This window comes from Saimiri boliviensis, chromosome 15 (genome assembly GCF_048565385.1).
Source record: "Saimiri boliviensis isolate mSaiBol1 chromosome 15, mSaiBol1.pri, whole genome shotgun sequence".
Classification (NCBI taxonomy): Eukaryota; Metazoa; Chordata; class Mammalia; order Primates; family Cebidae; genus Saimiri; species Saimiri boliviensis.
The window spans coordinates 26,937,631-26,965,132 of record NC_133463.1 but is presented as its reverse complement, the minus strand read 5'-3'; the positions used below and the strand labels follow the sequence as shown (position 1 = coordinate 26,965,132).

Sequence of the window (27,502 nt, the reverse complement as noted above, 5' to 3'; positions counted from 1 at the left end):
GTGGAACTAACCAGCATCAGCAGCTCCAGACATTTATGGTCAGATTCAAGGCCTTTGATATCGATGGGTAAGTCCAGGCCTGGTTACCAGGAAACCCAGGCTAGGCTAAGCTATCTCTAGGGTCTTTTCATTAACAGATGTTACCATTCTGACACCATGTTTTCACCATTTCTCTGTAGCACATCCTCAATCATTCCTCTATATTTCTGCCTATTTTAATGCATAATTTGAGTCTACTTTTAGTTCCTTAGAGGACTTAGAACACAGCTGGCTCACAAATGCATGTAAAAATAATTGCCTTTTTCCATGCTCAAGGGCAATAATACCCTAAATCTCTGTTTCATATCACTTCATTCATGACATGGCCTTCCCTATTACCCCTATTATAATTTATTTTTCTTAATCATTTTTTAGGAACAACATCACTAAAAGGCTTTTTAAAATGCAAATAAATTATGTTCACCAAGTCACTGTTTTCTATTATTTATCTTAAAAAGAAGTAACTTGAGCAAGTTAACAGGCATGATTTTCCTTTCATGAGTTTGTATACTTTATGTTGGTAGAGTACTTAAATCTCCTCTCACTTATTTTATGAGCTATGTGAATATTCCAATCTTTAAAAATACACAAATCTTGGGGCACACATATTTTACACATTTGTGTGGCAGCAAATATTTTAAAAGGAAATATGAATGGTGGGAAAGGAAGGAGGAATTAGCAGGAGTTTAACAAGTTAAAAACAAAAATGGTAACCATGGAAAGCCAAATGGTAATATTTAATTTTATTTGCTGTATATGATCATGAAAAACATTTGCATGTAAATTACCAGCTTTTTATATTTCAGTGGCATATGCAAAGATTATTTAAATTAAATAGAGTAAGTCCCAGTATTGGGAGGACTGGAACCTTGTCAAATACAAATAATTTACAAGCTTTAAAAGGATATCTATTGGGCCGGGCGCGATGGCTCAAGCCTGTAATCCCAGCACTTTGGGAGGCCAAGGCGGGTGGATCACGAGGTCAAGAGATCGAGACCATACTGGTCAACATGGTGAAACCCCGTCTCTACTAAAAATACAAAAAATTAGCTGGGCATGGTGGCGCGTACCTGTAATTCCAGCTACTCAGGAGGCTGAGGCAGGAGAATTGCCTGAACCCAGGAGGCGGAGGTTGCGGTGAGCCGAGATCGCGCCATTGCACTCCAGCCTGGGTAACAAGAGTGAAACTCCGTCTCAAAAACAAAAACAAAAACAAAACAAAACAAAAAAAGGATATCTATCTTTTTTTTTTTATTTACTTTTTTTTAAGAGACAGAGTTTCACTATGTTGCCCAGGCTGGTCTCAAACTTCTGAGCTCAAATAGTCTGCCTGCCTCAGACTCCCAAAGTGCTGGGATTACAGGCGTGAGCCACCACACCCGGTCCAAAAGGATGTCTATCTTTTTTTGTTTGTTTGTTTTTCAACTCCTGCACTTAGAAGGGATATCTACCTTTAAAAGGATTGTCAGCCAGGCAAAGTGGCTCATGCCTGTAATCCCAGAACTTTGGGAGGCTGAGGTGGGTGGATCACAAGGTCAGGAGTTCAAGACCAGTCTGGCCAGCATGGTGAAACCCCATCTCTACTAAAGATACAAAAAAAAATTAGCCGAGCATGGTGGCGTGTACCTATAATCCCAGCTACTTGGGAGGCTGAGGCAGGAGAATCACTTGAACCTGGGAGGAAGGGATTGCGGTGAGTGGAGATTGCACCATTGCACCCCAGCCTGGGCGACAGGGCAAGACTGCATCTCAAAATAAGTAAATAATGAAAAGATTGTCAATCTATTTTAAAATATGCTTAGCCACATGCCCTGATCTTTTACCTGTGCCTCTCTAAATACATATGGTCCTAATTCCTTCCGGTGTTCAATAATCTTCTGGGCTTGCTCTACTGGAATGTCAATTTGTAAAGCTGGTGGAATATTAGAGTTAATAAAGCAGTTGATAATAGTTGTAATCTTCTTCTGGATGACAGACTCATCACAGTGAGAATGGCACAAGTCCTGAATAGGAGAAGGAAAGATAGAACGGTATATAATTAACACATTACTAGAACACTTAATAGAACTATGTGTTTCAATTAATATATACATTTCAACTTTAGGTCAAGAGAGCACTGGGATACGGCAAGGCCGTCTTTAAAAAATCATAGATTTTCTTTCTCTTAGATTTGAGGAAGCTAAGACTTTGATACATCTATGTTACATAAATAAAGATTTCATACAATCCCTATCATTTGTTCCTCTAGGCAAAGGAACAGCATTAGTATCTACTTTGACTCATTTGATAACTACATAATGAGTGCCTGTTACATACCAGACACTGAGCTGAGCATCAAGACATAGCCCCTATCCTTTTAATGTTCAATCTCCACTAGAGAAGTGCGAAAATATGTTACTCCAATTTGGACAGTTAATAAATGTTATGATAGAGATATACACAGTATCCTAGGAGAACAGTGAGAACAGGCACCTAACTCAGCCTACGGTTGGATATGAAAGCTTTCCCATCCAGATCTGCTTTTACATCAAGGTAATTTAGGCTCAAAAAGGGTAGTGGGCATGCTGGTTGTCAATAGGTGTGCCATTCTATGTCTTTCAGTATCTATATTGTGTAGTTACCCTATTGTATTATCCTCTTTATAGATAACCTAAAATTAATGATCATATATTAAAATGAGCCATTTAAAAAATTGTCAACATTTATTTTAGACACAAGGGGTACATGTGCAAGTTTGTTACATGGGAGTATTGCGTGACACTGAAGTTTGGGTTACAGATCCTGTCACTTAGGTAGTGAGCGTAGTACCCAACAGGTAGGTTTTCAACCCACCCTCCCCTCACTACCCCTTCTAGTAGTACACAGTGTCTATTATTCCCATATTTATGTCCATATGTGCCCAACGTTTAGCTCCCACTTATAAGTGAGAACATGTGGTTTTGGTTTTCTGTTTCTACATTAATTCCCTTATGATAATGGCCTCCAGCTCCACCCACATTGCTGCAAAGGACATGATTTCATTATTTTTTATGGCTGTGTAGTATTCCATGGTGTATATGTACCACATTTTCTTGGCCACTATTCATGGCCACCTGGGTTAATTCCATGTCTTTGCTATTGTGAATAGTGCAGTGATAAATGTATGCGTACATTTATCTTTTTGGTAGAATGATTTATTCTCCTTGGGGCATGTACCCAGTAATGGAATTGCTGGGTCAAATGGTAGCTCTGTTTTAATTTCTTTGAGAAATCTCCAGACTGCTTTCCACAGTGGCTGGACTAATTCACATTCCTGCCAACAGTGTATAAACACTCCCTTTTCTCAGCAGCCTCATTAAGCAGTTATTGTTTTCTGACTGTTTAATAATAGCTATTCTGATCGGTGTATGTTATCTCACTGTGGTTTTGATGTGCATTTCTCTGATGATTAGTGATGATGAGCATTTCTTCATATGTTTCACGGCTGTTTATATACCTTTTGCGAAGTATCTGTTCATGTTTGTCCAAAATGAGCTAGTCTTAAAGTCACAGGTGTAGGGATATCATTTTTTAAAATAAAGAAGTACTTTAGCTTGAATTATAGCATTTCTCTGTCAAATACTTTATTTTCCAAATCATCAGAAATAAAACAAATTTGAAAACTTCTCATTTTAGACCCAGAAATGAACCAACACTTATTAAGTACGTAGTACATGCTGGGCATTGTAATAGCTCTCCTATGGATATTATGAAAGAAATAAAAATTCTGCTGTCTTTTATGTAAAACTTTATATATAATTTGGTATAAGTTCAATGTGAAAAAAGCTTAATATAAATGTTACATTGTGACAATTAGCACTTCATACTCAATTTAGCATCACTTTAGAAAAAAGCGTATTTAGGCTAGGTGTGGTGGCTCATTGCCTCTAATCCCAACAATTTGGGAGGTCGAGGCAGGTGGAATGCATGAGCTCAGGAGTTTGAGACCATCCCGAGCAACATGGTGAAACTCTGTCTCTACAAAAAATACAAAATATTAGCTGGGCATGGTGGTGCATGCCTGTAGTCCCAGATACTGGGGAGGCTGAGGTGGGAGGATCACCTGAGCCCAGGGAGGTGGAAGCTGCAGTGGGCCATGATCACACCACAGTACTCCAACCTGGGCAACAGAGCAAGCTAGTGTTTCAAAAAAAGAAAAGAAAAGAAAAAGCCCATTTTATTATTCAATTAGCCTCCAAATTATGGAATTCTAATTATGGAACATATATCATTCAATTGGCCTTCTAATTATGGAACATAAGGCTTGTGAAATAAAAACAAATTTGTGAAGTTATGACAATTATAATCTTGAGCAAAAGGACAGCATTTGGACTGATTCATAACTGATTTTTTTCTAATTGTTCTGGCCTGTTGTGCCATTAGCTTAGTTAACTCTTGCTTATTATTAAGGTCTCAGTTTAAGCATACTTTCCTCTAGTGAGCTTTCTGTGACTCAGTCCCGGAGAGACGTCCATCTCAGTGACTCCCATAGCACACTGCGCTTCTTCCCTTGTGGCACTAGTCATACTCTTATAATTGCCTTGTCTACCACTCATTTGTCCTTCCTCTGATACTATAAGCTTTAACAGGGTAGGCTGTTTTGTTTTTTTTTTTTTTTTCCCTTCGAACACAGTCCCCCACTACCACAAAGTATGTAGTCAAGTTTCCCACATTTGGGGAAATCGCAGGGGTCAGCACATCCGGAGTGGAATGGATAAGCCAGGGGAGACTGTTTTGATCACAGTTGTATCCTCAGGATTTGGCCAGGTCCTTGGTAAGTGCTTAATAAATATTTGTTGGATAAATAAATTTTTCCAGTCTTTTCTCTGTGGATACACACATACACACACACATCTACACATACTTTAGATTAAACCATACTGTTTTTTAGTTTTTTAAAAGATCAATGATGAGAACATCTTTTCCCATCATTGATTATTTTCCTGCAAAATTTTTAATGGCTACAAAATATTCTATTGTATAGATAATTTAGTAACCAATGTCCTTGTTGTACAACTGGGTTCTTTCCAACTTTTCACAATCTAGAGCAGTGTTTGACTAAGATTACTCCAGCCATCTCTTTGTACATTACCACAGTCAATACTGAGATGCAGCATAGCTTAATGGTTAAGGACATGGGCTTTAGTAATAGAATGACCTGGTTCAAAGTCTAGCTCTACCAGTTAATTAACTGTGTAATGTTGGGAATTTCTTAGCCTCTCTGTGCATTAATTTCATCTATGAAGTGATGAGAATGACATCCTTGACCTCATGGGATTCTTGTAAAGAATAAATTCATTATTACATGAAAACCATCAAGACAATATCTGGCACATAGTGGACACTTAATAAGAATAAGCTCTTTAAGAGTTAGCTCAGTTAGACTATAAAGTGGAATAAATGCCTTCCAGCTGGCCAACTCCGCCACAGCCCAACGCAAGTATTATCACTCTTGCTGAGACCTCTCTGACCTATTGTCCCCAACCCTATCATTCTCTCCTCTGTGCTAAAACTATACCTAGTCAGAACACGGATCAGAATCAACACTATTTCCTAATATTTGTTCTCATGACGTCTTCCTGCCTGAGAGAGGGCAGTGTATTGTACTCAACTTTTTATGGCTACAATCTAATATGATGCCTGACACATTTGATACTTAATAAATGTTTGTTATATAAATAAATGTACTCTTATAGCTACCTAGTATTGTAAGCCCTTCATGCTATACTGTAGAAAAGTTATTAAAATGGAGACCAAGGGCAGCCTTAAAGGAGAAAGTCACAAAACTACAAGTTAACTGTGCGTAAGTCTATAGTTGGTTTTGAAAATACCGATCTTACAAAGTTTATCTCATTACCTCTTGTCCTAGCAGGGTTAGGCTTGTTCATATTCATATTAGCTTAAAGATAGTTCTTCCCACCATAATTTAAAATTACCTGTTGTGGAAAACACACTCCTCCTTTCTAATTCCCAAAAAAATTATTTTAATATTGCTCATGTGAAAGATTGTGAAAAAACTTCTCTCAAAAAACTTTTTTTACCAGCCTGGGTATCATAGGGAGACTCTATCTATATAAAAAAATTAAAAATTAGCCAGGCATGGTGGTGCAGGCCTGTACTTCCAGCTATTTGGGGGGCTGAGGTGGGAAGATCACTTGAACCCAGAAGGGCAAGGCTGTGAGCTGTCTTGTGCCACTGTACTCCAGCCTGGGCAACAAAGTGAGACCCTGTCTCAAAAAAACATTTTTTTAATGTTACAGCCTCAGTTGAGAATAGTATGAAAACTGTTGATAACAGAAAAGGGTAGAAAACAGTTTTATTGTATGTCAGAAAAGCTTGGAAATAGATTTTATTGAGCAACTACTAAATAAATATGTTGAACAACTGTATTAGCGTCACATAATACACAGTTACAGGCCATTTGAAAGCATTATAGTCTTAAATTGTTAATTTTTTTTTGACATGGAGTTTTGCTCTTGTTGCCCAGGCTGGAGCACAATGGCGTGATCTTGGCTCACTGCAACCTCTGCCTCCTTGGTTCAAACAATTCTCCTGCCTCAGCCTCTCAAATAGCTGGGATTACAGGCATGCACCACCATACCGGCTATTTTTGTATTTTTTTAGTAGAGACGGAGTTTCTCCATGTTAGTCAGGCTGGTCTCAAAACTCCCAACCTCAGGTGATCCACCCACCTCAGCCTCCCAGAGTGCTGGGATTACAGGCATGCGCCACTACACCTGGCTAAATTGTTAATTTTTATTCCCCACTTTTACAGTGGGATGGAATAGACTGCTTGCAAGGAAATCAGCCTGCTGCCTCTGGGAGCATTTAAGCAAAGACTGAAATACCTTTCAGTATTTCTAGACAACATTTCTTTATTCGAGTCTAGACAACATAATATGAAAAGTCCCTTCCTCCTCTTCCACACAATGATTATATCTGATTACATTAAACACTTAACCTTGAAAATAAACTGCCTTTGTACCTAACCATTTATCTTATACTTATTTTGTTAAGAATTTGGCTATTCTTTCTAATCGCTAATTCTTTCTAATTCCTTTCTTTTCTCTGTTGGTTTATTTATCCACAATCCTGTCTTTTTTATTACTATTACTATAAATATGGCTGAAAGGGATTCTTACAAGGAGATCTTGGTTGTATGGATACACCAAATATAAATATTATTAGGAAAAACTATGTACATATATTTAGAGATAACTGATATGTAGAAATATAGTTAAAACTCTCTTTGGGAAGGTTTTCATTAAATCATATGTTTGTTAATACCTTAAAAAAACCTAATACAGGTTGAGTATTCCTCATGTGAAATGGTTGGGACCAGAAGCATTTTAGATTTTGGATTCTCTTTTGATTTTGGAATATTTATATTACACTGACTGGTTGAGCACTCCGGATCCAAAAATCCAAAATCTGGGATACTCCAAGGAGCATTTACTTTGAGTATCATGTTGGCTTTCAAAAAGTTTCAGATTTTGGAACATTTTGGGTTTCAGATTTTCAGACTTGGAATACTCAACCTGTATTATCATTCCAGAGCTCACTCTTACTCTTCAGTGTATAATAATAAATGTATCTAGAGATTGGACAATAAATATCTCAATATTTATATACTGGTAGGAAAAAGATGGCAAAATTGGGATATCTTATACAAATCTTGTGCATAAAGTTAGTTTAAAAATCTGACATTTTAATGCACTTCCTCCTCAAAACAGGTTGTTTTCTCTACTCCCAATACAATACCTTATATTTTTGTACTTCTTGCCAAAAGAGTACCCCATTTTCCAACAAATCTCCTTTTAGAGCCACAAAACGTTGAAACTGTCTTGAAGTAACTGGATTCAATAAAGCTTTGCGGAAAGCAATTATTTCACAAGATGAAGAGATCCACTTACTCTCCACAGGCTGTCCAAAACAGAATATATGAAATTAGCTCATTAATTAGGCTAACAATTACCAACTTCTATCTCCTATGATTTTGCCTGTTGAAATTTGTGGCACAGCTATAGTAGAATTTGGCAACTTTCCCCCCATTCCTTTCTCTTTTGTCTCCTTTATATTTTTTATGGCTTCAGTTTTAGGAGGTAGAGCGAACAAGAAATGACTAAATGATTTAGACCATATGACTACATTGTTTAAAAATGTTAACAGTTATTACAGCTTGAGATTATGGTGAAAAACGACTTTTTAGTGCATTGTATGAGTTCTGTGCTCAAACAAAACAAAATAATCATAATGTTATGATCATATATTACATTATTTATTTTATTATATGTTATATATTAATATATAATTCTCCTGCCTTTAAAAAGTAAAAGTAGTCGAACATTCAATACATTTTTCATTTTTTAAGAAAAAATTATCAATTAAATTCTATAAGTTAAATAATTTACTATAGAGCTTCACTATAATTTTATCCTGGAAATATTATATTTTTAGATGAGACATCTTTATATTATTTTAATAAATTGTGACTAAAAATGATAAATAATGATCATTAATAAATTATTTTGATAAAACTCCTCTGACTATGGGTTTACTTTACATAACATAAAAGCTAGAAGCACCCACGGCATTTTAGTAACACCTAAAGTTATTTTTATCTACACTTATTTTATATCTTCACAATTTGGAAATATAAAATATCTACTTTTTTAAAATTTTGCCTATTTAAAATCACTTAGCCTCTCAGATTGAAAACATAAGAAATTGATTTTGTTGAATTCACTAAATAGGTTTTAATAATGAAGTTCCCCAAAGCTGATTTTTAGCTTAAAAGCATGCAAGGAAGTATCATTCCAAAGACAATGTTTTAGATGGATTTAGCCACACATAAAATAAATTCCTTGAAACAAATCATATGTGACCATCAATTTAAGTGTTTCTAAAGTTATATTTTTTTAAAGTACCATGGTAACATAAAGGAGGAGTAACTAATTCTGCCTGGAGGAGTAAAACCTTTCAGAGAAGGGCCTTGAGGATGACATCTGAGTTGGAAACTGAAAAGTGAAGGCCACTCCAGGCAGTCTAGATGAATGGTGGCGCCATTAACCCAGATAAGGTGAATAGATGTCTATCACTATTTCAGTGAAACACATGTCACGTTCTCTGGACAAAATGTTAAGACCCCCACCATATGGTCCATATTAAAATTACAGCCCTACAGATTTTTGGAACAACTAGATATTAGACTGGGATGTTTATTTAAAACCCACTCAGCAAATAATATTTTAAGATCTGCTTAAGACACTAAAACTTAGAAATTTAACTAAAACCTGTAATTTAAACAAAATAATAAAATATATGTAATACATAATTATATAAAAATAATCTCATTCTACATAATATTTCAATCAAAATTATAGCAAAAAACAAACATTTAAAACGTTTATTACTTTTCAAGGGGAAAATACAGAAAAGCGCATACTGACAGATACATATATTCCTCTAATATTCAAAAAACATTTATCTTTGTTAGTTAGCAGAGGGTCACCTAGGTCTAGTTCGACATTTTATCAGGACCTGCAGAAGGATAAATACACATAAACTTGTGAGCTCAAAAGGAAGACTATGTTTATCATGCTTGTTACAAAGCAAAATAGGCCATTTCTAGCCAGGTATTATATTGTATTGGTTTTAAGTCACCAAAGTGGTAGCTATCCTAATTCTTTTAAAGCTAAAATGTAATTCTTTTTGTTTTTATTATTTTTATTTCTATTTTGATTTGATTTGATTTTTTATGTGTGCTCCTGCTCGGCAAAGTGCCCTTGTGAGGATGCCAGGGAGCAGTATACAGTTACGACTAAAATGCAATTCTAAATAGAAGGGATGATGTGCCAGGCATGGTGGCTCACGCCTGTAATCCTAACACTTTGGGAGCTCAAGACGGGTGGATTGCCTGAGCTCAGGAGTTCAAGATCAGCCTGGGCAACATGGCAAAACCCCATCTATATTAAAAATACAAAAAATTAGCCAGGCGTGATGGTACGTGCCTGTAATCCCAACTACTGGGGAGGCTGAGGCCCGAGGCTTGCTTGAACCCAGGAGGCAGAGGTTGCAGTGAGCTGAGATCATGCCACTTCATTCCAGCCTGGGCAACAGAAACTCTGTAGACAGACAGATAGATAGATAGATAGATAGATAGATAGATAGATAGACAGACAGACAGATGTCAAAATGTAAGATGATTTAACCTGCCGATTCTGCTACATGTTGCTTATTTTTTATGTAACTCACTCTTAATAATTAACTATCATATGCTGGAATGCACAGCTTGTCTCAGTAAATCCATGACATGCAGAATGAAGAAAAATATATACTTAAGGCAATCACACACTCTAAGGTTGTGCAGGTCAAGGATCTCTTTAAGAATGGAGCTCTATACTCAGGAGGCTAAGGCAAGAGGATCACTTGAGCCCAGGAGTTAGATGTTACAATGAGCTATGATCATGCCATGTACTCTGACCTGGGCAACACAGCAAGACCCTAAAAATGATGATGATGATGATGATGATGATGATAAGAATAATAATAATATTTTTTTAAAAAAGAACAGAGTTCTGGTGGAGTCACATTTTCCCCCAAATTCCATTCACCAATTAAAAACAGTATCAATGCTCAGTCGGCAGTTTAGAAAACAGTGTGTCTTCAGTGAGGACTTTTGAACAAGAAAGGGAAGGAAAAACAATACTTTGACAGAGGAAAACTTACAAGAGGAAGAATGTAACAAATATTACTTGCCTTCCAGACCCCAATTTTCTTTTCGGGCTTCTGTAGTAACAGCTCTTCTGCTATGTCTTTCATCTGTACCTGAAAGCAAAATCAATTATTTTATCCCAGTTATTCAGAATGTTTAAAGGTTTGAAATAATTTACTAATTTAGTAGCTAAAAAAATGAGATAAAGATTAACTTGGATAAGAGATAGTGAAGCTTAAGAGAGAGAGGATCAAACTTAAACATGGAATCCCTATGGTCAGGTACCAAATTCTTCTGAACACTGTATTCTAATCTGTAAAACAGAGATAACAATACCCAATTGTTATTGCCCAAATAATGATAGTTTCACTTGAGCTCAGATGGGAACTGAAAGCTGGAAAGACAATTATGACTTCTCAGACTTTTTAGCCATTTTCTAGCCATATACTTTCACAACTAATTTTAGAAGAGTACTAAAAGTTACTCAACACAGAAATGTAGTAGATATTTCTTGGAGTTATTGCCTATTCACATATTTCCCCTTTCTTGGGAACCACTCATAACAAATCTGTGCTATGGTGTCTATCCCCCTGTCCAAAGCAGATATATCCAGAAGCAGATCTAGATAAGAACTGGAATCACTGGGGTTAAGTCTTTTTGACAGACAGAGCCAGGAGGAAAGATCCAAGAATTTTTCTTGGGTTCCTAGGGCTGTCCTGGCCTACATCTTTTCTAAGGCTTGGGCATCACCTCTTTATGTGTGTGAAATGCACCAATTTAGAATAAATTATCTCCTTTTTGTATTTGGTTCAAGGTTGCCAGAATCAATTTATTTTGCTAGCCATCCAAAGAATGCTAATAAATGACTATGCATTACAATAAAATTACAGTGATAAACATAATGTGGAAATGTGGTAAATAATATTAGTAAGCCAGATGTCCTTTTATTTGGCTTTGGATAGAGAGTTGGAGTTAGCCTGAAGAAAGGGAATGGGGAGATTTGAGTTTTCCCAAAGCTTATTTCCAGGAATGTTTTACCTAAAGTCAATTCTTCATCTCCATACTATAAATTCTGTGTTCCCAGCTGTACTGTCTTTTCCATAAGTTGCTTACCTCAAATGACTACAGATATTTCCAAATAAGTAGGCCACAGAGTGTTTCAGGTTCTTCCTGATTAGTATTAATGGCATACGGCTTTGTATACTAAAGTCCAAAATTATATGTTTTCTGACCCTTGTGTTATTTTTGTAAAGATCGGGTTTGCCTGTTTTTAGGTATGCTAATGACATTTTAAATTATCAAAGTAATACTTCTTATAAAATAAAAATAAGACAAAGCAAAGCAAAGAGAAGCCCACTTTACAAAATAAAAAATAAAAATTCTTCTCAGTCCCCAAACTCATTCCCAGGAGGCCGATCCTTTTAGATATTTTTCTTCCATAAGCATAAACATAAACAAATGGATGGACAGATGGATATGCACAGACATAGATATAAGCAAATCTAATGGGATTATCTTCTATATATTGTTCTGTATCCTGCTTGTTTTGTTCAATAAATAATATCTTTCATACAGTACATGTGGAAATCTCATTTTTATTTTTATCTCATTTTGTAAGGAAATCTGCATATTTTTCCATAGCATGGAACTGTCACAACTTATCTAATTCTTCTCCCATTTGACATTGCAATGAATATCCTTGTATAACATTGCCCACTGTGTGAGGACTTAATAATATTAAAAATAACAACTATATTAATAGATAACATTTGAGTGTTTGCCATGTGCCAAGCACCATTCTAAGAAACTAAACACATGTTAATTTCACTTCATTTTTCAGAACAACCTTACTAAGTAATTACTATGACTAACTCAATTTTTCAGATGAGGAAACAATTTATGAAACTTACAGATAGTACAACTAGTAAGTGGCAGTGTTGAAATTAAAACTTGGCGGTCAGAGCTGGGCAGTGTGGCACTTGCCTATAGTCCCAGCAACTCAGAGGCGGAGGCAGTAACTAATCAAGCCCCAGTGGTTCAAAGCTGTAGCGCACCATGTTCGTGCCTGTGAATAGCCTCTGCACTCTAGTTTGGATACTGGGACAACAAGGAGACCCCTGTCTCTAAAACAAACAAAAAACCAGTAACTTGGAAAGTTTGACTCCATGCTTTTTTAACAAAAATTATTATTATTATTTTAGAGACAGCGTTTCACTCTGTCACCCAGGCTGGAGTGCAGTGATGTAATCACAGCTCACTGTAGCCTCAATCTCCTAGACTCAAGCGATCCTCCTGCATCAGCCTTCCAAGTAGCTAGGACTACAAGTACATGCCACCACACTTGGCTGACTCCATACTTTAAACCACTCTCAACAGAAGTACAATGACTAAGGCCTGGCATGGTGGCTCACACCTGTAATTCCAGCACTTCGGGAGGCCAAGGCAGGAGTACTGCTTGATCTTAGGAGTCTGAAACCTGCATGGGCACATAGCAAGACTCTATCTCTTAAAAAAAATTTTTTTTGTTTTTAATTAGCTAGGCATGGTAGTGCATGCCTGTAGTCTCAGCTACTTGGGAGGCTGAGGTGGGAGGATTGCTTGAGCACAGGAGTTCGAGGCCGCAGTGAGCTAGGATCACACCACTGCACTTCAGCCTGGGTGACAGAACTCATTCCTTAAAAACAAAAGAAGAAGTACAATGGCTGGGTCACCAGGTATACACATTTGAAGTTTCAGTAGGTACTGACAACTGCTATCAAAAGATTATACTAATTTATATACCTTTATCTTCTGACGTGCTGCAAACTGTTCACTTGCAAGAAACAATGGCAGCCATACATTTTCTAGCCTATTTTGGACGTGCTTCTGGATTTCAACTAGGACAGGTGCATCAAGCTGCTCATGGAGAAGCTTCCCCCAGCCACCACTTAAATGCATTACCTAAGAAAATTAAAATGAAAACAGAAACTTCAAACTTGTGATTTTTAAAAGAAACACTAATAGCCATTAATTCATTCACTCACTATAAAACCATTTGCTGCACTCTGAGAGGTACCAATTTTCATTTTCTGTATAACATATCCTTGCTATACTGAGTAATCACACAATACTGTATACAGTAACTCCCCTAAAATCAGACAGACAATTGTGGTTTATGTGGTGGTTGTGTTAGATGTGTGATTTTTGCTTATTTATGATATCTCAAAAAGAACACAGAAGTGGGATTTTTATCCTGTGTGACCACAGCAATGGCATTTTTTTTTTCTCCATGGACTCAGTATCTCCAACCAAAAAATGAAGACATTAGTCTATTAGTTTTCTAATATCCTGTGAATCTGTGATTATAGTCAAATTGATCCATTTAAGACTTTTCTTCTGTGGATGAGGAAAATGTGTTAATTAGTGAAAAGACAACCTCGACTCAGATATTATATGTATATTACCAACAAATTTTGGGTTGGAAACAGGGTGATGGTAGCTGTCATGCACTATGCACCCAGAACAGTACAGCTGTAGTGGTGGCAACGTAGGGCTGTTCCAACAACCAGAAAGCAGAAAACGGAGGCAGCAGGAAGCAGAGAAGTCACGTTTTATAGACAATAAGTACCATTTGAAAAACACAACTTCTTTGTGATCTAAATTTTTCTTCTGTTTAATTATTGGCTTCAACAAGCTACTAATGGGTTTTTCCTGCCATAACTCCCTCTGGTTTCTATCTGTTTCTGTGTACATACCACTGAAAATTTTTGGATTGCTTATTGGAACAACTGCCCTCTTCTTAGGTCTCCTTTGAGCAATAATATTAATATGATACCACTACTAATACTATTGTTTTATATAAAAACAAAAAGGAAATTGTCTTGAGTCCTCCTTTAATAATTAAATAATATCAACACTATGATCGTTTCTGCCTAAAAAAAAAGAAAGAAAAAAAGACTATTTTGCTAATCAAAGAGCAAATTGGCCACACAATCGAAATCTGAACCAGAGCAATCTTTATAAGACAATGTGATGCAGACATCCTTAAGTATAAAATACATTTTAAAAGTAATGACAAAGACAAAGAAGGATCATCGGGAAAACTCCTCTGTAGTAAGCACATCCCTTTGCTATGATAGCAAGGGGTGACTTTCACTGACTTAGATTCTCAGCATGTTGTGTGTACTATGGAGGATTCACACAGTAGCATCAGATACCATGAAACCTCACGAAATGTAGCACAAGCCAAATAGAAAACAAATGCTTTCCATGTGTTTATTTCATACTTGTGCTTATTGAGACACCCAACCACTTTTGCTAATGTGTCCCAGATTTGTATCTCAGGGAACTAAGGACAAAGCGTTTTTGTCAAAGTTGCTTAATTCTAGAATTCCTGCTCCCTCTTGCTCCCAAAGACTTCTGCCAATTTCTCCTGCACCCCAAAGATCTAGCTTTTAAATTTGGTATGCACTACTTAGCTTTTAAATTTGGTATGAACCTCTCTAAATTTTTCTATAATTTACCGAATTTAGCATTAATTTGAAATTTGTATTTTATTAATATATACCGTTAGAATATACATTCTTGTAAACTACCAAGAAAAAAAATCATAAGCCATACATTACATCTTTAGGTATTAATGTAGCACTAACAAACTTCAAACTAAATCATAATAATTCTTTATATTTCAAAAGTATAAAAATTGGATCATATTTCATGAGCAGTGTCACATGAACACAAACCTACTTATGAATTCCAATTTACATATATATTTATTTTTGAGACAGAGTCTCACTCTGTTGTTCAGGCTGGAGTGCAGGGCTGCAATCTCCACTCACTGCAGCCTCTGCCTCCTGGATTTAAGGGATTCTCCTGCCTCAGCCTCCTGAGTAGCTGGGATTACAGGTGTGTGCCACCACACCAGGCTAATTTTTGTATGTTTAGGAGAGACAGGGTTTCACCATGTTGGCCAGGCTGGTCTCAAACTCCTGACCTCAAACAGTCCACCTGCCTTGGCCTCCCAAAGTGCTGGGATTACAGGCGTGAGCCACTGCACCCAACCCAATCTTATATTCTTGCTGCCAGTGTAATGATAGTTAGTTATTTGGTTATTAATAGATTGTGATTGAGGCCATAGGACTTTCGTCCAACAAAATGCTCAAATATGCCCTGGTCAATAAAAATAGTATCTGGGAAAATTACAATTGTAAGGATGATTTTCTTTTTTTTTCTTTTATAATATTTGCTCTAGTTTCCATAATATAGAGGATTTTCAAAGATCAACTATATTTGGAGTAATATCAGTTCAGAGAAGAACAGAAAAGTGGTAGATACTTGGCTTCATGGTTGATAACAGCTGTTTTCCTACATGTTGACAGGTGGAGGGAGCTTGTCCATCTTCTTCACCACTTTATCATGAGCACCTAGAACAGTTTGGCATAGCGAAGGCACTCATATTTGTTGAATGATTCAATGAGTAGATGAACAAAAGTTATTCTATAAACTAATTTTTAGAGTAACACATTTTTATAGTATATAATTTCTGAGTATTAAAGACATTTAATTTATAGATCCTCATAAATACCTAAATAAATATCAAAGGTCTCTAACACATTAGTCATACACAAAAGAAAAGAAAAGAAGAGACTTTCAGGTTGTTGAAAAAAACAGAAATAAAATACAGGTTTTCAAACATCAATATAAAAAATAGGTTTTCATGCTGATACCTGGTTCTGCTGATACAGAGATGCTGGACTGTTGGGTCCAAAGAAATATTTTTTATTAAGGTATTTGTTTTTAATGTATATAGCTTTTGCCTCCCTTTGACTTCGATCTCTGTAAGTTATTGCCCGGAACTGCTCAATGTCTGTCCAGCACATAAGATCCATGCTAAAATGAAAACAAAAACAATGTCTAGCTCTTCACATTTATTTCTCTAAATTCTACTAAATACCAGGTTGTTGTTTTGATGGAAGTTCGAAAGTGGCTATCTTGACTAGTTGCATTAGATCGTGGAAATAATGAACCCAATATTGTACCTTTGATCCCTTTCTAGTCCAGTTAGGTTGATTCTATTATACTCCCAATCCTGGCTAAATATATGAATGATTACAAAGGAGTATTGGGATGAGCAAAAAAAAAAAAAATCTATCACCATATTGCTGGGATCTCAGAGTTTTTTCATTAATTTCATCAATTTCAAAAAAAGAAAATGAGAAAATTTCCACAATGCTCATGTCATTTAACAAAAGGCCAAATTTAGAATAATCCTCATCTTAATGGGTACAAAAAAATTGAATAAGGACCAGGCACGGTGGCTCATGCCTGTAATCCCAGCACTTTAGGAGGCCAAGGTGGGCAGGCAAGGAGGTCAGGAGTTTGAGACCAGCCTTGTCAACATGGCAAAATCCCATCTCTACTAAAAATACAAAAATTAGCTGGGCATGGTGGTGCATGCCTGTAATCCCAGTTACTGGGGAGGCTGAGGCATGAGAATCACCTGAACCCCAGAGACAGAGGCTGCAGTGAGCTGGGATCATGCCACTTCAACCTGGGCAGCACAGTGAGACCATGTCTCAAAAAAAAAAAGAAGAAGAAGAATGAGTGAATAACACCTACTGTTTGATAGCATAATAGGATGACTAGTCAACTATAACTTAATTGTCCATTTTAAAATAAAGTATAACTGGATTATTTGTAACTCCAAGGATAAATGCTTGAGGAGATGGATACACCATTCTCCATGATGTGCTTATTTCACACTGCATGCTTGTATCAAAACATCTCATGTACCCCATAAATATATACACCTACTATGTAGCCACAAAAATTTAAGAAATTAACAAATAAAAAATGAATAGATGCAAAAATCCTCTTTACAATGAAGAGAAACTATATACAGTGAAATTTGGCTCCAAGATCTAACCAGTTTCTGTTAACTATGGAGAAAATTACTAGAAGAAAAATATATTCAACACTTCGGTTTGTATTAGATAAGCATGTTATAAGGTTCCAATATTCTGGGTAAAACTACAATGTTTCATTTATATATCAGTTAATTAAAATTATAAAATACTGTAATTTCAACATCTCAATGAAATATAAAAAGGACACATTCCAGAAGTAGTAATTAAAATACCAGTCTAGAGAAATGTAAAAGAAAGAAACAGTAGAAAAGAGAAAAAATAAAGCACAGGGGTGGTTTAAGTTAGCCAATGCTAAAAGTATTAACACTGTGTAACCACTTAAAATGACAATTTGGAAGTTGCTACAATTAAAATATCCTCCAACTTTAAAAAGTTACCCATACGGATTTCAGATAATCATGTTTGTCAGTTTTTATTGACATAGGTAAAATCTGTTATAGCACCAAATCACTATTATAATATGTTGAATCAAAACTAGTAACTTAGAAAAATATTTTCACTGAGAAATACATGGTTACGTCCCTCACCTTGAAGAATGATTCTCAAGAAACTGACGGAAATGTTCAAACTCCAGTTTGTTGTTAAGCAGATCACTAAACTTAAAATGCTTGTATTCTGCAGGAACATTATCCCAATATTCTGTTCGTTTAGAGACATTAGAGAGTGATAAAATGCCAGTTCCAATTTCACAAGTGGTGTCCTAGTAAAATAATACTTTTCAGAAAAAAAATCTCTTAAACACAACAAATTGTTTATAATTTTAAATAGAGAAACTGAAAGAAAAATTAACCATTAGGCTAAGGCCATTTAACAATTCAATGGCAGAAGTGGGTTAAGATTTTATGTGGTTCAGATTCTAACATATCAAATTCTGTTCTGTTTGTTTTCATTCCATTCCCTTCTTTTCATAAATATTTAGTAAACATTCACTATACAAAACACTTGCTTGCAAAACATTAACTTGATTACCTTTTTCTAAGTATAGAAGTAACATGTCTTTTGTAATAAAAAAATAAAAATCATACATAATACTACCATTCAAAGATAACCATCATTAACATTTAAAAAATACATCCTTCCAGTCTTCTTTGTATATGTACATGTAGTTTATAAAATGAAGAAAAGTATAAAAATTAAAAATAAATTTAAAAAATGAAGATTAGATACTATGACAGTTGCATAGTTCAGCAGATTGAATTTATAAAGAGATTTACAATGTCGAATGTAGTTTTAAAATATGAAATAGGATTATGTACCTATTTATAGTTTTGTGACCTGGTTCTTTTTCTTAACAGTATGTCATAAACATAAGACATTATTTTATAATATAATTTTCAAAAGTTATAGAATAATACAAGCTACTTATCTATTAATGCATCCTTCAAATATAATATAATATGATATGATATAATAATATAAATATCACCTTCACATAAAGTTAATTTTTAGGCAATTTTATGACCTCTGATGTTTTGTGAATAGTTTACAAGCCCTAAAGCGCAAAGAGGAAGAGTCTTAATTCTTTAAAAGGCCCCTCCTTATATAATTCCTTACATAACTAATTCATCTCCCCATTTGTTTTTGTAAAGCGTCCATGAGATAAACTACCAATGTTTTAAAAATTAATTTTCCTTAAGTAGAAGGATTGTGGATAGTGTTATAAAGTTAGGTTTGTAGAGTTTACAATACCTTATATCATGCTACCTTTATGGATTTTTATGTGTACTTTGCAAGACAGTAGTAGTATATCAAATAGAGAACTTCTGGATAAGAATAAAAATGTCAGATAGGTACAAAGAAGGTTTTAAAAAATCACCTGAAACCTTACCACTCAGAGTTAACTACCTTTAATATTTTGGTGAATATCTTTTCAGATATTTCTTTTTATACATTTCAATACATGCAGAAATACATACATAATTTTATATAAACAGGATCATATCATACCAGTGTTTCTGTTTCAAAAATCTTAATATATCTTAAACATTTTCCAGGTTAATTAACTCATTTTTATGTAGATGTACACATTTAATTTTATGGCTTTATGGATTTATTATGTTTACTCAGCCAATCCAAAAGATGCAATTTTATGAATCAAAATAACAGTTTAATATCCTAGTCAGTCCTAGGATCTCTTTACTGTCTTCCTCAATTCCTTTCCATATTTTTTTTCTTTATTGTTTTCCCTATTGCTGTCACACAAGTTTCTTTTCTGTTTAGAAAACTCAATTTAAGCTTTTGTAACCTGACAACAAATAGAAAGAGCAGCTGCCATACAGAAAATAACTGATAACCTTCAAAATAACTATAACACAGGTGAAGGCTCAAATGTCTGGTCTTAGCCAAGGCAAACGAGTGGCTTGGCTCCCTGCGCTACCTCATCTGCTTTGTTTTTCTGGCTCCCTTGTCAAACATGTCAATAAAATGCAACACCTGTCAAATGCAGCATGCTAGGCAAAGGAACAGCAAAAAAATGAAACTGCCTACCCCTTACTCTGTAATATATGAGATCCTCAATTTACAATCTCCCCCTGCCCAGTACATAAAGTGGTAACCCTCTCCAGGATAAAAAGTTTGTTTTTCTAAGTAGAAAGTTGTCTTACCTCAGCTTTCTTGGAAAACGTCTCTTTATGCAAAGCCTGTAGCTTTCTGAAGTATGTGGAGTCTAACTGTCGAGTTTCTTCCACCAGCTCCACCTAAAAAAAATAAAGCTTGTAACATCAATAGAATGTACAATTTGCTAGTAACAGTGGGCTGAAAAACAAATACAGTTGCCAATAAAGCAAATTATTTTCAAGGCAAAAGCAGGAAGATAACATAGTTCAAAAGATTAGCTACAGCAGGGTCACACTTCAAAAGGATACAATAAAAAATGCATACATTTCTATGTAATGATATAGTGTAATGTCCGAAGATCATTCCTCCTTTCTGGACACCCCATGTAAACTTACAAACAATGCAAATATATTGGTCATATTTACAATTTCTGTTCAATATAACAGGATAATAGTCATGAAAGCAGATGCCACCAGCTTTAGGAACCAAATAATCCACAGAACAAGAAATAACCAGACTCCATATTGTTATTAGTATGTGAGCAAAGGCTTTAATGCTGTAGTAGGAGAGGAGAGAGTCAATCATCAAATGAAACCTCATATCAGGTCTCTGTCTTCAGAGTTTGTAACGCACTGTTTCACGTAGTCAGGAGAACAAGACCATTCTCTGTTTTTCTATTGCAGGGAAACACCAGCTGAGCTGAAGAGCTGCCTGAGAACTTTCTGTATTTAATAGTTAGCTTTGGTAGTCTGCTGGATTATTCTTTTTGGGAAAGCGTCTACAGAATACAGTCAGCTGGGCTTTTAGAGAAGTCCTCATACTTCTAGAAGGAAGTTTCTAGAACTAAGAGAGATTTTTTTTTCCCTCCTATTAAAAACTGTACAATTTGTTCCATGCATTTTATAAGGATCATGACTAATGCCAAAACTTTTTGGTTTAGGGAAGTTAGTTATAATTCCAAATCCTTTTTTTTAAATAATTGCATCCTCTATGGCATACTCTGTATTTAAAATAATGACTGGAGAGAATTTTTTTAAACTTCATCAGATTTCCAAATTTTCCTACTGTCATATATGCATTTTTATAGTAAGAAGGATGCTATGCTAATTTTTCAGGACAAAGAGAAATCTAATTATTTTGGTCATTGAGCTTAGTAAATCACAACAGTTGTTTCAGTCACAATCCAATAAGGTAACTCTAACCAAGATGTTTTGGTATTAATTTTATATATCGGTCTAAGAAGTTGCTGAGGAGATAAGAACAAAGAATAGCAATGCAAAGACAGCACAGTTCCATGTGAAATGGCCTTTGGTACACAGTACATGCATTAATTTAATATAAAAAGTATACATAGATGGTTTTAATTTGTGATTCAAAATAAATATTTAAATAAATTGCCACCACCTTTTAATAAATATAGTGAAAATATTCTAGCACTGAGGCTTAAAAAGACCTCTTTCAGGATGACAAAAGATGTGTTGAAACTTGTATCCAGTTAAGCAGTCTGACCTGATGAACATCTGGTACTTTAAAATAGAAGCAGTGAAGTCAGAGGATCTCCACAATACATAGGAAACGTTTATGTTTTCTATGGGTGTAATATTTACTGAAACTCATCTAACATAAAATGAAATAGGCTTTTCTGTTAATCAAAATTAAGGCTACTGCTGAAAAATAGCAAGAAGGGCATACTTACTTATTCACAGGAAACCAAAACTCAGATTTCTCTACTCTGACATATTTGTACAGAAAGCAAAAAATGACACAAAGTCTTTCGTAAGGTGACAATAGGAAAACTGGCAAAAAAAAAAAAAAAAAATCAAGTGGATAAATATTTCCCTGCCCAAATTCTGAGGCTAGCCAAATCTTAATTCTAAATCTCCGGTCCACGTGAGACCGGTTTCAGTTTTTCTCTTGTGAGTTAACAGTGCTGCTTATCGTCAGCAGCAAACCTGATGATTTTTTTGTAGTAAACCTTAGTGGTTTTGCATTCAATTCATCAGTGGCACAGTACCTTTTTATAAGCAGTTTGGTCTGATTTTACCATCTTTGTCCATGGCTCAAGAAGGAGGAGAAGGATATATTCCTCTGCTGTGTCAAAAAGGTCTTCAAATGGTGGCTGTATTTTCATATAAATTTCCTTTTTCTTTTCCTGTTGGAGTCCAATGTCAAGGGAGGCAGAAGGAGCAACGTATGTGGCAAAAAGATACTGAAGAAGAGGCAGAAGGGAGAGGATGCTGGGAGAAGGACCATGGTTAGCACACACCTCAGCATAGGCATTTTTTAAAAACTAAGAGAAGGCAAATAAGCCCATGTGATATTTTTCTTGAAAATATGGGTAAAACTACTTAACACGAAGCAATGCATCTATACGAAAGACTGTTTTTCCTTTTGTTTTCCAATTTCTTTACCAGTAATTAGTCAATTAGCCAATTTTTCTCAGATGACAAAAATCTGAGGCAGCATTAAATATTATTATGGTAGATTTGAGTTTATGTGCCTCTTTTTATTTCCTTTATGTTCACAACATTTCCAACACATTTGTGTTGGTTTCCAAAGTGGCCTGAAATACTTTTTTTGCAAACAAGAGGTAAGAATACACCAGGACTGAAAAGCTGGCTATTAGTCTTCTAGTCTAGAGACGGAACAGACTACCTGCCCTACAAAATTGAGCTGCAGAATTCTTAAGACTCTTGCTAATTATCCCTTTACACCATTAAGTCTCTCCACCTGGTATCCAATGCTATGAAAAAAATACAGGAAAAAAAAATAAGAGTAAATGGAGGCCGGGCACATTGGCTCATGCCTGTACTCCCAGAAACTTGGGAGGCCAAGGCCGGTGGATCACTTGAAGTCAGGAGTTCAAGACCAGCCTGGCCAATACAGTGAAACCCCCATCTCTACTAAAAATACAAAAATTAGCCGGGTGTGGTGGCGCACCCCTGTAATCCCAGCTACTCAGGAGGTTGAGACAGGAGAATCATTTGAACCTGGGCAGCAAAGGTTGCAGTGAGCCGAGATTGAGATCATGCCACTGTACTCCAGCCTGGGTGACAAAGTGAGATTCCATCTCAAAAAAAAAAAAAATAGTGAATGGAAAGATATACATAGAACCTCCAGCAAACCGGCCACAAAGATCTGTTCCATTCTACTAATTGTCTTGTCTCTCAATAGTTACTTATATCTGAGAAGCAATGTAATAACATTTTGTTTAAAAAATGTTTGCATACTGGATATGTTATAACCTGAACATTTTAAATAGAGTTTTATTGAGAATCTCAAATTAATTTGTACTTTTTGTCAATTTTATTTCACATACTTAGAATATGAACCTGATAATATCTAGACTCAGAACAGACAGATACAGATATAAGTTTGTACCAAACAGCAAGTAATAGTCTTATTTAAAATAGTATTTTAAAAGTCTTAAAGGATCCATATTAATAACATAAGCATTTACCAAGTACTGCATCCACTGCATCTTAGACACTTGGCTAGGTGCTATGTATGCAAAGATTAATGAACAAGAGTCAGTGCCTGTTCTGAAGAAGCCAATTTTGTGGTGACATGGAGATGAATATCAATGGTTACAATACAGTATGGTAAGTGCTATAATAGAGGTATGTATTATAAATAAAATCGTCAATGATTCTTTTAAGCTCATCTCCCATTAATTATCTTTCAAATTTTACATTCAAGTATAAATGTTCTGTAATTTCCCTAAGTCTTGCTGTTTTGCCGTTTCATACCATTACACATATTGTTCTTTCCATCTTGGATGTCTACACTACCCCACATATGTTGTCTGCTTGATGAACTAATTTAGAGTTTAAAACCAACATGGATTTCTCCTCCTCTAGGAAGCTTTCACTCACAGTCTTCCCCAACAATCGCACTTTCACCTGCCATGCCCGTCACTCTATAATGCAGTTACGTATTTGTGTGTCTTCTCCTCTAGACTGAGATCCTTGAGAGTAAAGTCTGTAGCTTATCCGCCAGTGTATCTCCAATTCCTAAAACTGTTCTTGGCAGACAGTAGATGCCATAAACATTTAGTAAATTTTCCAAATCCCTAGAAAAGAGTCACTTAGGTATTGGAATAGGGAAGGAAATAATTCTAGAAACTCTTCAGAGATAAAATAATTCTTTTTTCAAGAGACGGGGTCTTGCTATGTTGCTCAGGCTGATTTGGAGCTCCTAGGCTCAAGCAATCTGCCCACTTTGACATTCCAAAGTGCTGGAATTAACAGGCACGAGCCACCATGCCTGGCCTCCAGAAGATAATTGTTAAGCTGAATCTCTAGAGATAAATTGGAGTCAATAATCAGACAATAGAAGAGCGTTGATGAGAAAGATGGCCCAAGCAGAAGCAAAACACAGGTAAATGCCTGGAGGCTTATGGGAACTTTAAAACTTAGACTTTAGGCTTCAAGTAGATAAGACTGGCTAAAGGAAAGAGGTAGAATAAGAGAAGATACTTTAAAGGGGGTAGGGCCCAGAGCATGAATATGATCTTTTATCCTTTGTGAAGGAATTTGAATTTTTATCTGAAGATATAATGGGGAATCTCTGAAGGGTTTTAACCGAAGAGTAACATCACTGGCTGTGATAGTTTAAGATCAATATTTGAGGCAATTTGGCAGTTATTTTAATAGCTAGACAAGAAATTATATGCCACCTTCACCTCTTGCTTGCTTTTTTGCAATAGCCTCTTTAACTGGTCTTCCCAGACTCCTCTTTGCTTTCTTAACAGTCTATTCTTACCACAGCAGACAGAAAAATCCTTTTGTGCAGCACGCCTCTGCTCAAACTCTCTAGCGGCTTCCCACCTCACACATAATAAAAGTCAAAATGCTTATAATTACCTATAAATGGAGTTTTTGGAAGTTGTGCAATGATGAGGAGACAAGAATTATAGTTCAGGACCTGCCAGTGGGGAAGTCCCTATAAACATTCTAAGCTCTCAAAACACCCAGAGAGCAAGAATGGACTAGATATTGACTCCAGCCTTGAGTTTTTAATGTGCCAGAAGAAAATAACTGCCAACCTACAATTCTATGTCTAGCAAAAACACCCTTCCAAAATGAAAAACAAAATAAAGATGTTCTAAATCAACAGACAGAAACAGAGACTTCATGACCAGCAGACCTGTACTAAATGAAATATTAAATGGAGGTTCTAGACAAAAGCAGAATGGACTAGAAAACAATGGAAAGTACAAATATGTGAGTAAATATCAGTAAGTATTTAACTGCAAAATAAAATAATAATAATAAATTAAGTCAGAGGAAAAGTAAAAGAGCCTGAGAAATAGAAGTCAGAGATAAGAGATAAACCACATCAGAGTAATGCTGCAGAAGCCAAATGAAGAGCTAGCTTAAAGACAGGAGACAGCAATAAACAGTGTTAAGAATATATATAGATATATAATATATATGTAAGTAAAGAAGTTAAAGCAACAAAAGAATTAAAGGTGCTGGTTAAAGTGCAAGTGAAATTATCTACTGTGAGGTCTATGACACATAGGAAAGCAAACAAGGTAAAAATCAGGGTAGTAATACAGTAATTTGCAGGGTAGAGTATCAAAGAACCAGTGGTTAAGATAAGGGAGAAGGGCATGTAGAGTAGTTAAAAGGGAATATTGAAGTTCAGCATAAAATAGACATTCAATAGATACTTGCTGAGTATATATATGGGATATGAATGTTATAAAGTGAAACTGATTTGAAAGGGAAATTTCACAGTTCAAGAATTTAAAGCTGGCAGGGTGTGGTAGCTCATTCCTGTAATCTCAGTGCTCTGGGAGGTCAAGATGGGAGAATCACTTGAGGCTAGGAGTTCCAGGTTACGATGAGATATGATGGTGCCACGGTACTCCAGACTGGGTAACGAGAGTGAGGAAAGGGAGAGACAGACAGAGAGACAGTGGGAGAGAGAGAGAAAGAAAGGAAAGAAATACACGGAGTTTTTAAAAGTAAACTAATTAAAATAATGTAATACTTAGGTAAATTATGAGACTAAAGATTAAAATTATCAAATTAACATTTTAAAAGGTAGGATTTGCTCCAATAATTCCAAATTCACTTCAAAGGAAAGAAAATGGAACAGCCCAAATGACTTACATTAAAAATCAGTAGTCAGGTTAAATTAGGGCAGAAATACTTTTCCTGAAAAATGTTTTTTCTTTTGCAATTCAGAGCTATAGTTTAAAAAGATTTGATGTTCTACATACCAAACTCTCATATATTGAAAATTCTGGTGAGTACAAGAAAATTTCTCATATAGAAATCAGGATAACTCCTTTCATTTTATTTATTTATTATTTTTTTTTATGAGAACAGAGAAGAGGGTGAAAGTAGGAAAGAAGTTGAAATGGTGGCTAGAATAACAATGACAGCTGATAGGATTTTCAGCCTTTTGTGGACACCTGAATCTATTTCCCTTCTCTTTTACTCTCAGTCTTGCCTTTACTCTTTCTATTTTATCTTTAGGATTTACTGCTATCCTCAGTTCCATGAGATATTTTACATGTGATTTATATAGTCTACTATTATACCTACACCATGGTGGACCCTTCATAATGCCCTATTAAAGCTGAGTTGCTGTATTTGATTGTATCCAATTGCCTTGGGCTTTTACCTTCTTAAACTTTGCTTTATTATTTTCTTCAAAATAAGTTTCTCTTAAATTTACCACTTACCATATTAGTAGAACAACTTTCTCTCTCTGACCACACTTTTCATCTTTTTATATCTCTTACCAGGCTTTTCTCCACCTTCAGCACAATCTGAAAGCTGCTTCTTGTCCTCTAAATAAATCATGCACCAACTGCTTTATCTTACCTTCTTAGACAATTGGGACTGAGAACTGTCCATTATTTCAATTATACTCTTACCAACATCCTTAATTCCTCCCCATTCTATCCTCAAGTTCCTCATAAAAACATGACAACTGACTCCATTATAAATAAACTTCAAAAAAAAAACTTAGCTGCAATCAAAAAGCTTGTTACATTTTTGCTTATTTCTAATCAACATAATTTCCCATTTTAAAAAAGCTGTCCTCTTTAAAGCTCCCAACTGTATCCTTATACTTCTTCACTTTCAGGTTATCTTCCACTTAACTGGGAAAAACCACTGGTATAAATGCCCTCAACTCTCCTCTCAAGAGCTCTCTTCTAAACTTTTTTGCTTCTCTGCTATCTCAAAGAAGACATCTTTCCAGTCCTAAACCGTTCAGGTGTGCTCCACCATGTTCCTCCAGAGTCTGC

General features: G+C 35.6%; 1 protein-coding gene and 1 non-coding gene across 9 annotated transcripts in view; one reads left to right on the top strand and one right to left on the bottom strand.

Moving 5' to 3' along the window:
• Positions 1 to 27,502, bottom strand: part of RGS22 (regulator of G protein signaling 22) — a 166,487-nt gene that overhangs the window by 51,508 nt on the left and 87,477 nt on the right. For 7 of the 8 annotated variants that reach the window (XR_012514043.1, XR_005578274.2, XM_003943028.4 and 4 more), the window contains exons 15-22: positions 22,247 to 22,441; positions 20,280 to 20,372; positions 18,204 to 18,376; positions 16,477 to 16,639; positions 13,553 to 13,711; positions 10,816 to 10,884; positions 7,819 to 7,980; positions 1,863 to 2,042 (exon numbers count right to left, since the gene is read on the bottom strand). Coding sequence is in view for 6 of the 8 variants with exons in the window: in XM_003943028.4 (XP_003943077.1) it covers positions 1,863 to 2,042; positions 7,819 to 7,980; positions 10,816 to 10,884; positions 13,553 to 13,711; positions 16,477 to 16,639; positions 18,204 to 18,376; positions 20,280 to 20,372; positions 22,247 to 22,441 (1,194 nt within the window). In the remaining 2 variants the exon portion in view is untranslated. The remainder of the gene's footprint in view (positions 1 to 1,862; positions 2,043 to 7,818; positions 7,981 to 10,815; positions 10,885 to 13,552; positions 13,712 to 16,476; positions 16,640 to 18,203; positions 18,377 to 20,279; positions 20,373 to 22,246; positions 22,442 to 27,502) is intronic. The other variant, XM_074386809.1, reaches the window with a different exon arrangement.
• Positions 18,840 to 18,906, top strand: LOC120362438 (small nucleolar RNA SNORD77). The gene has a single exon (XR_005578345.1). It is a non-coding gene; the product is annotated as a small nucleolar RNA SNORD77 (small nucleolar RNA).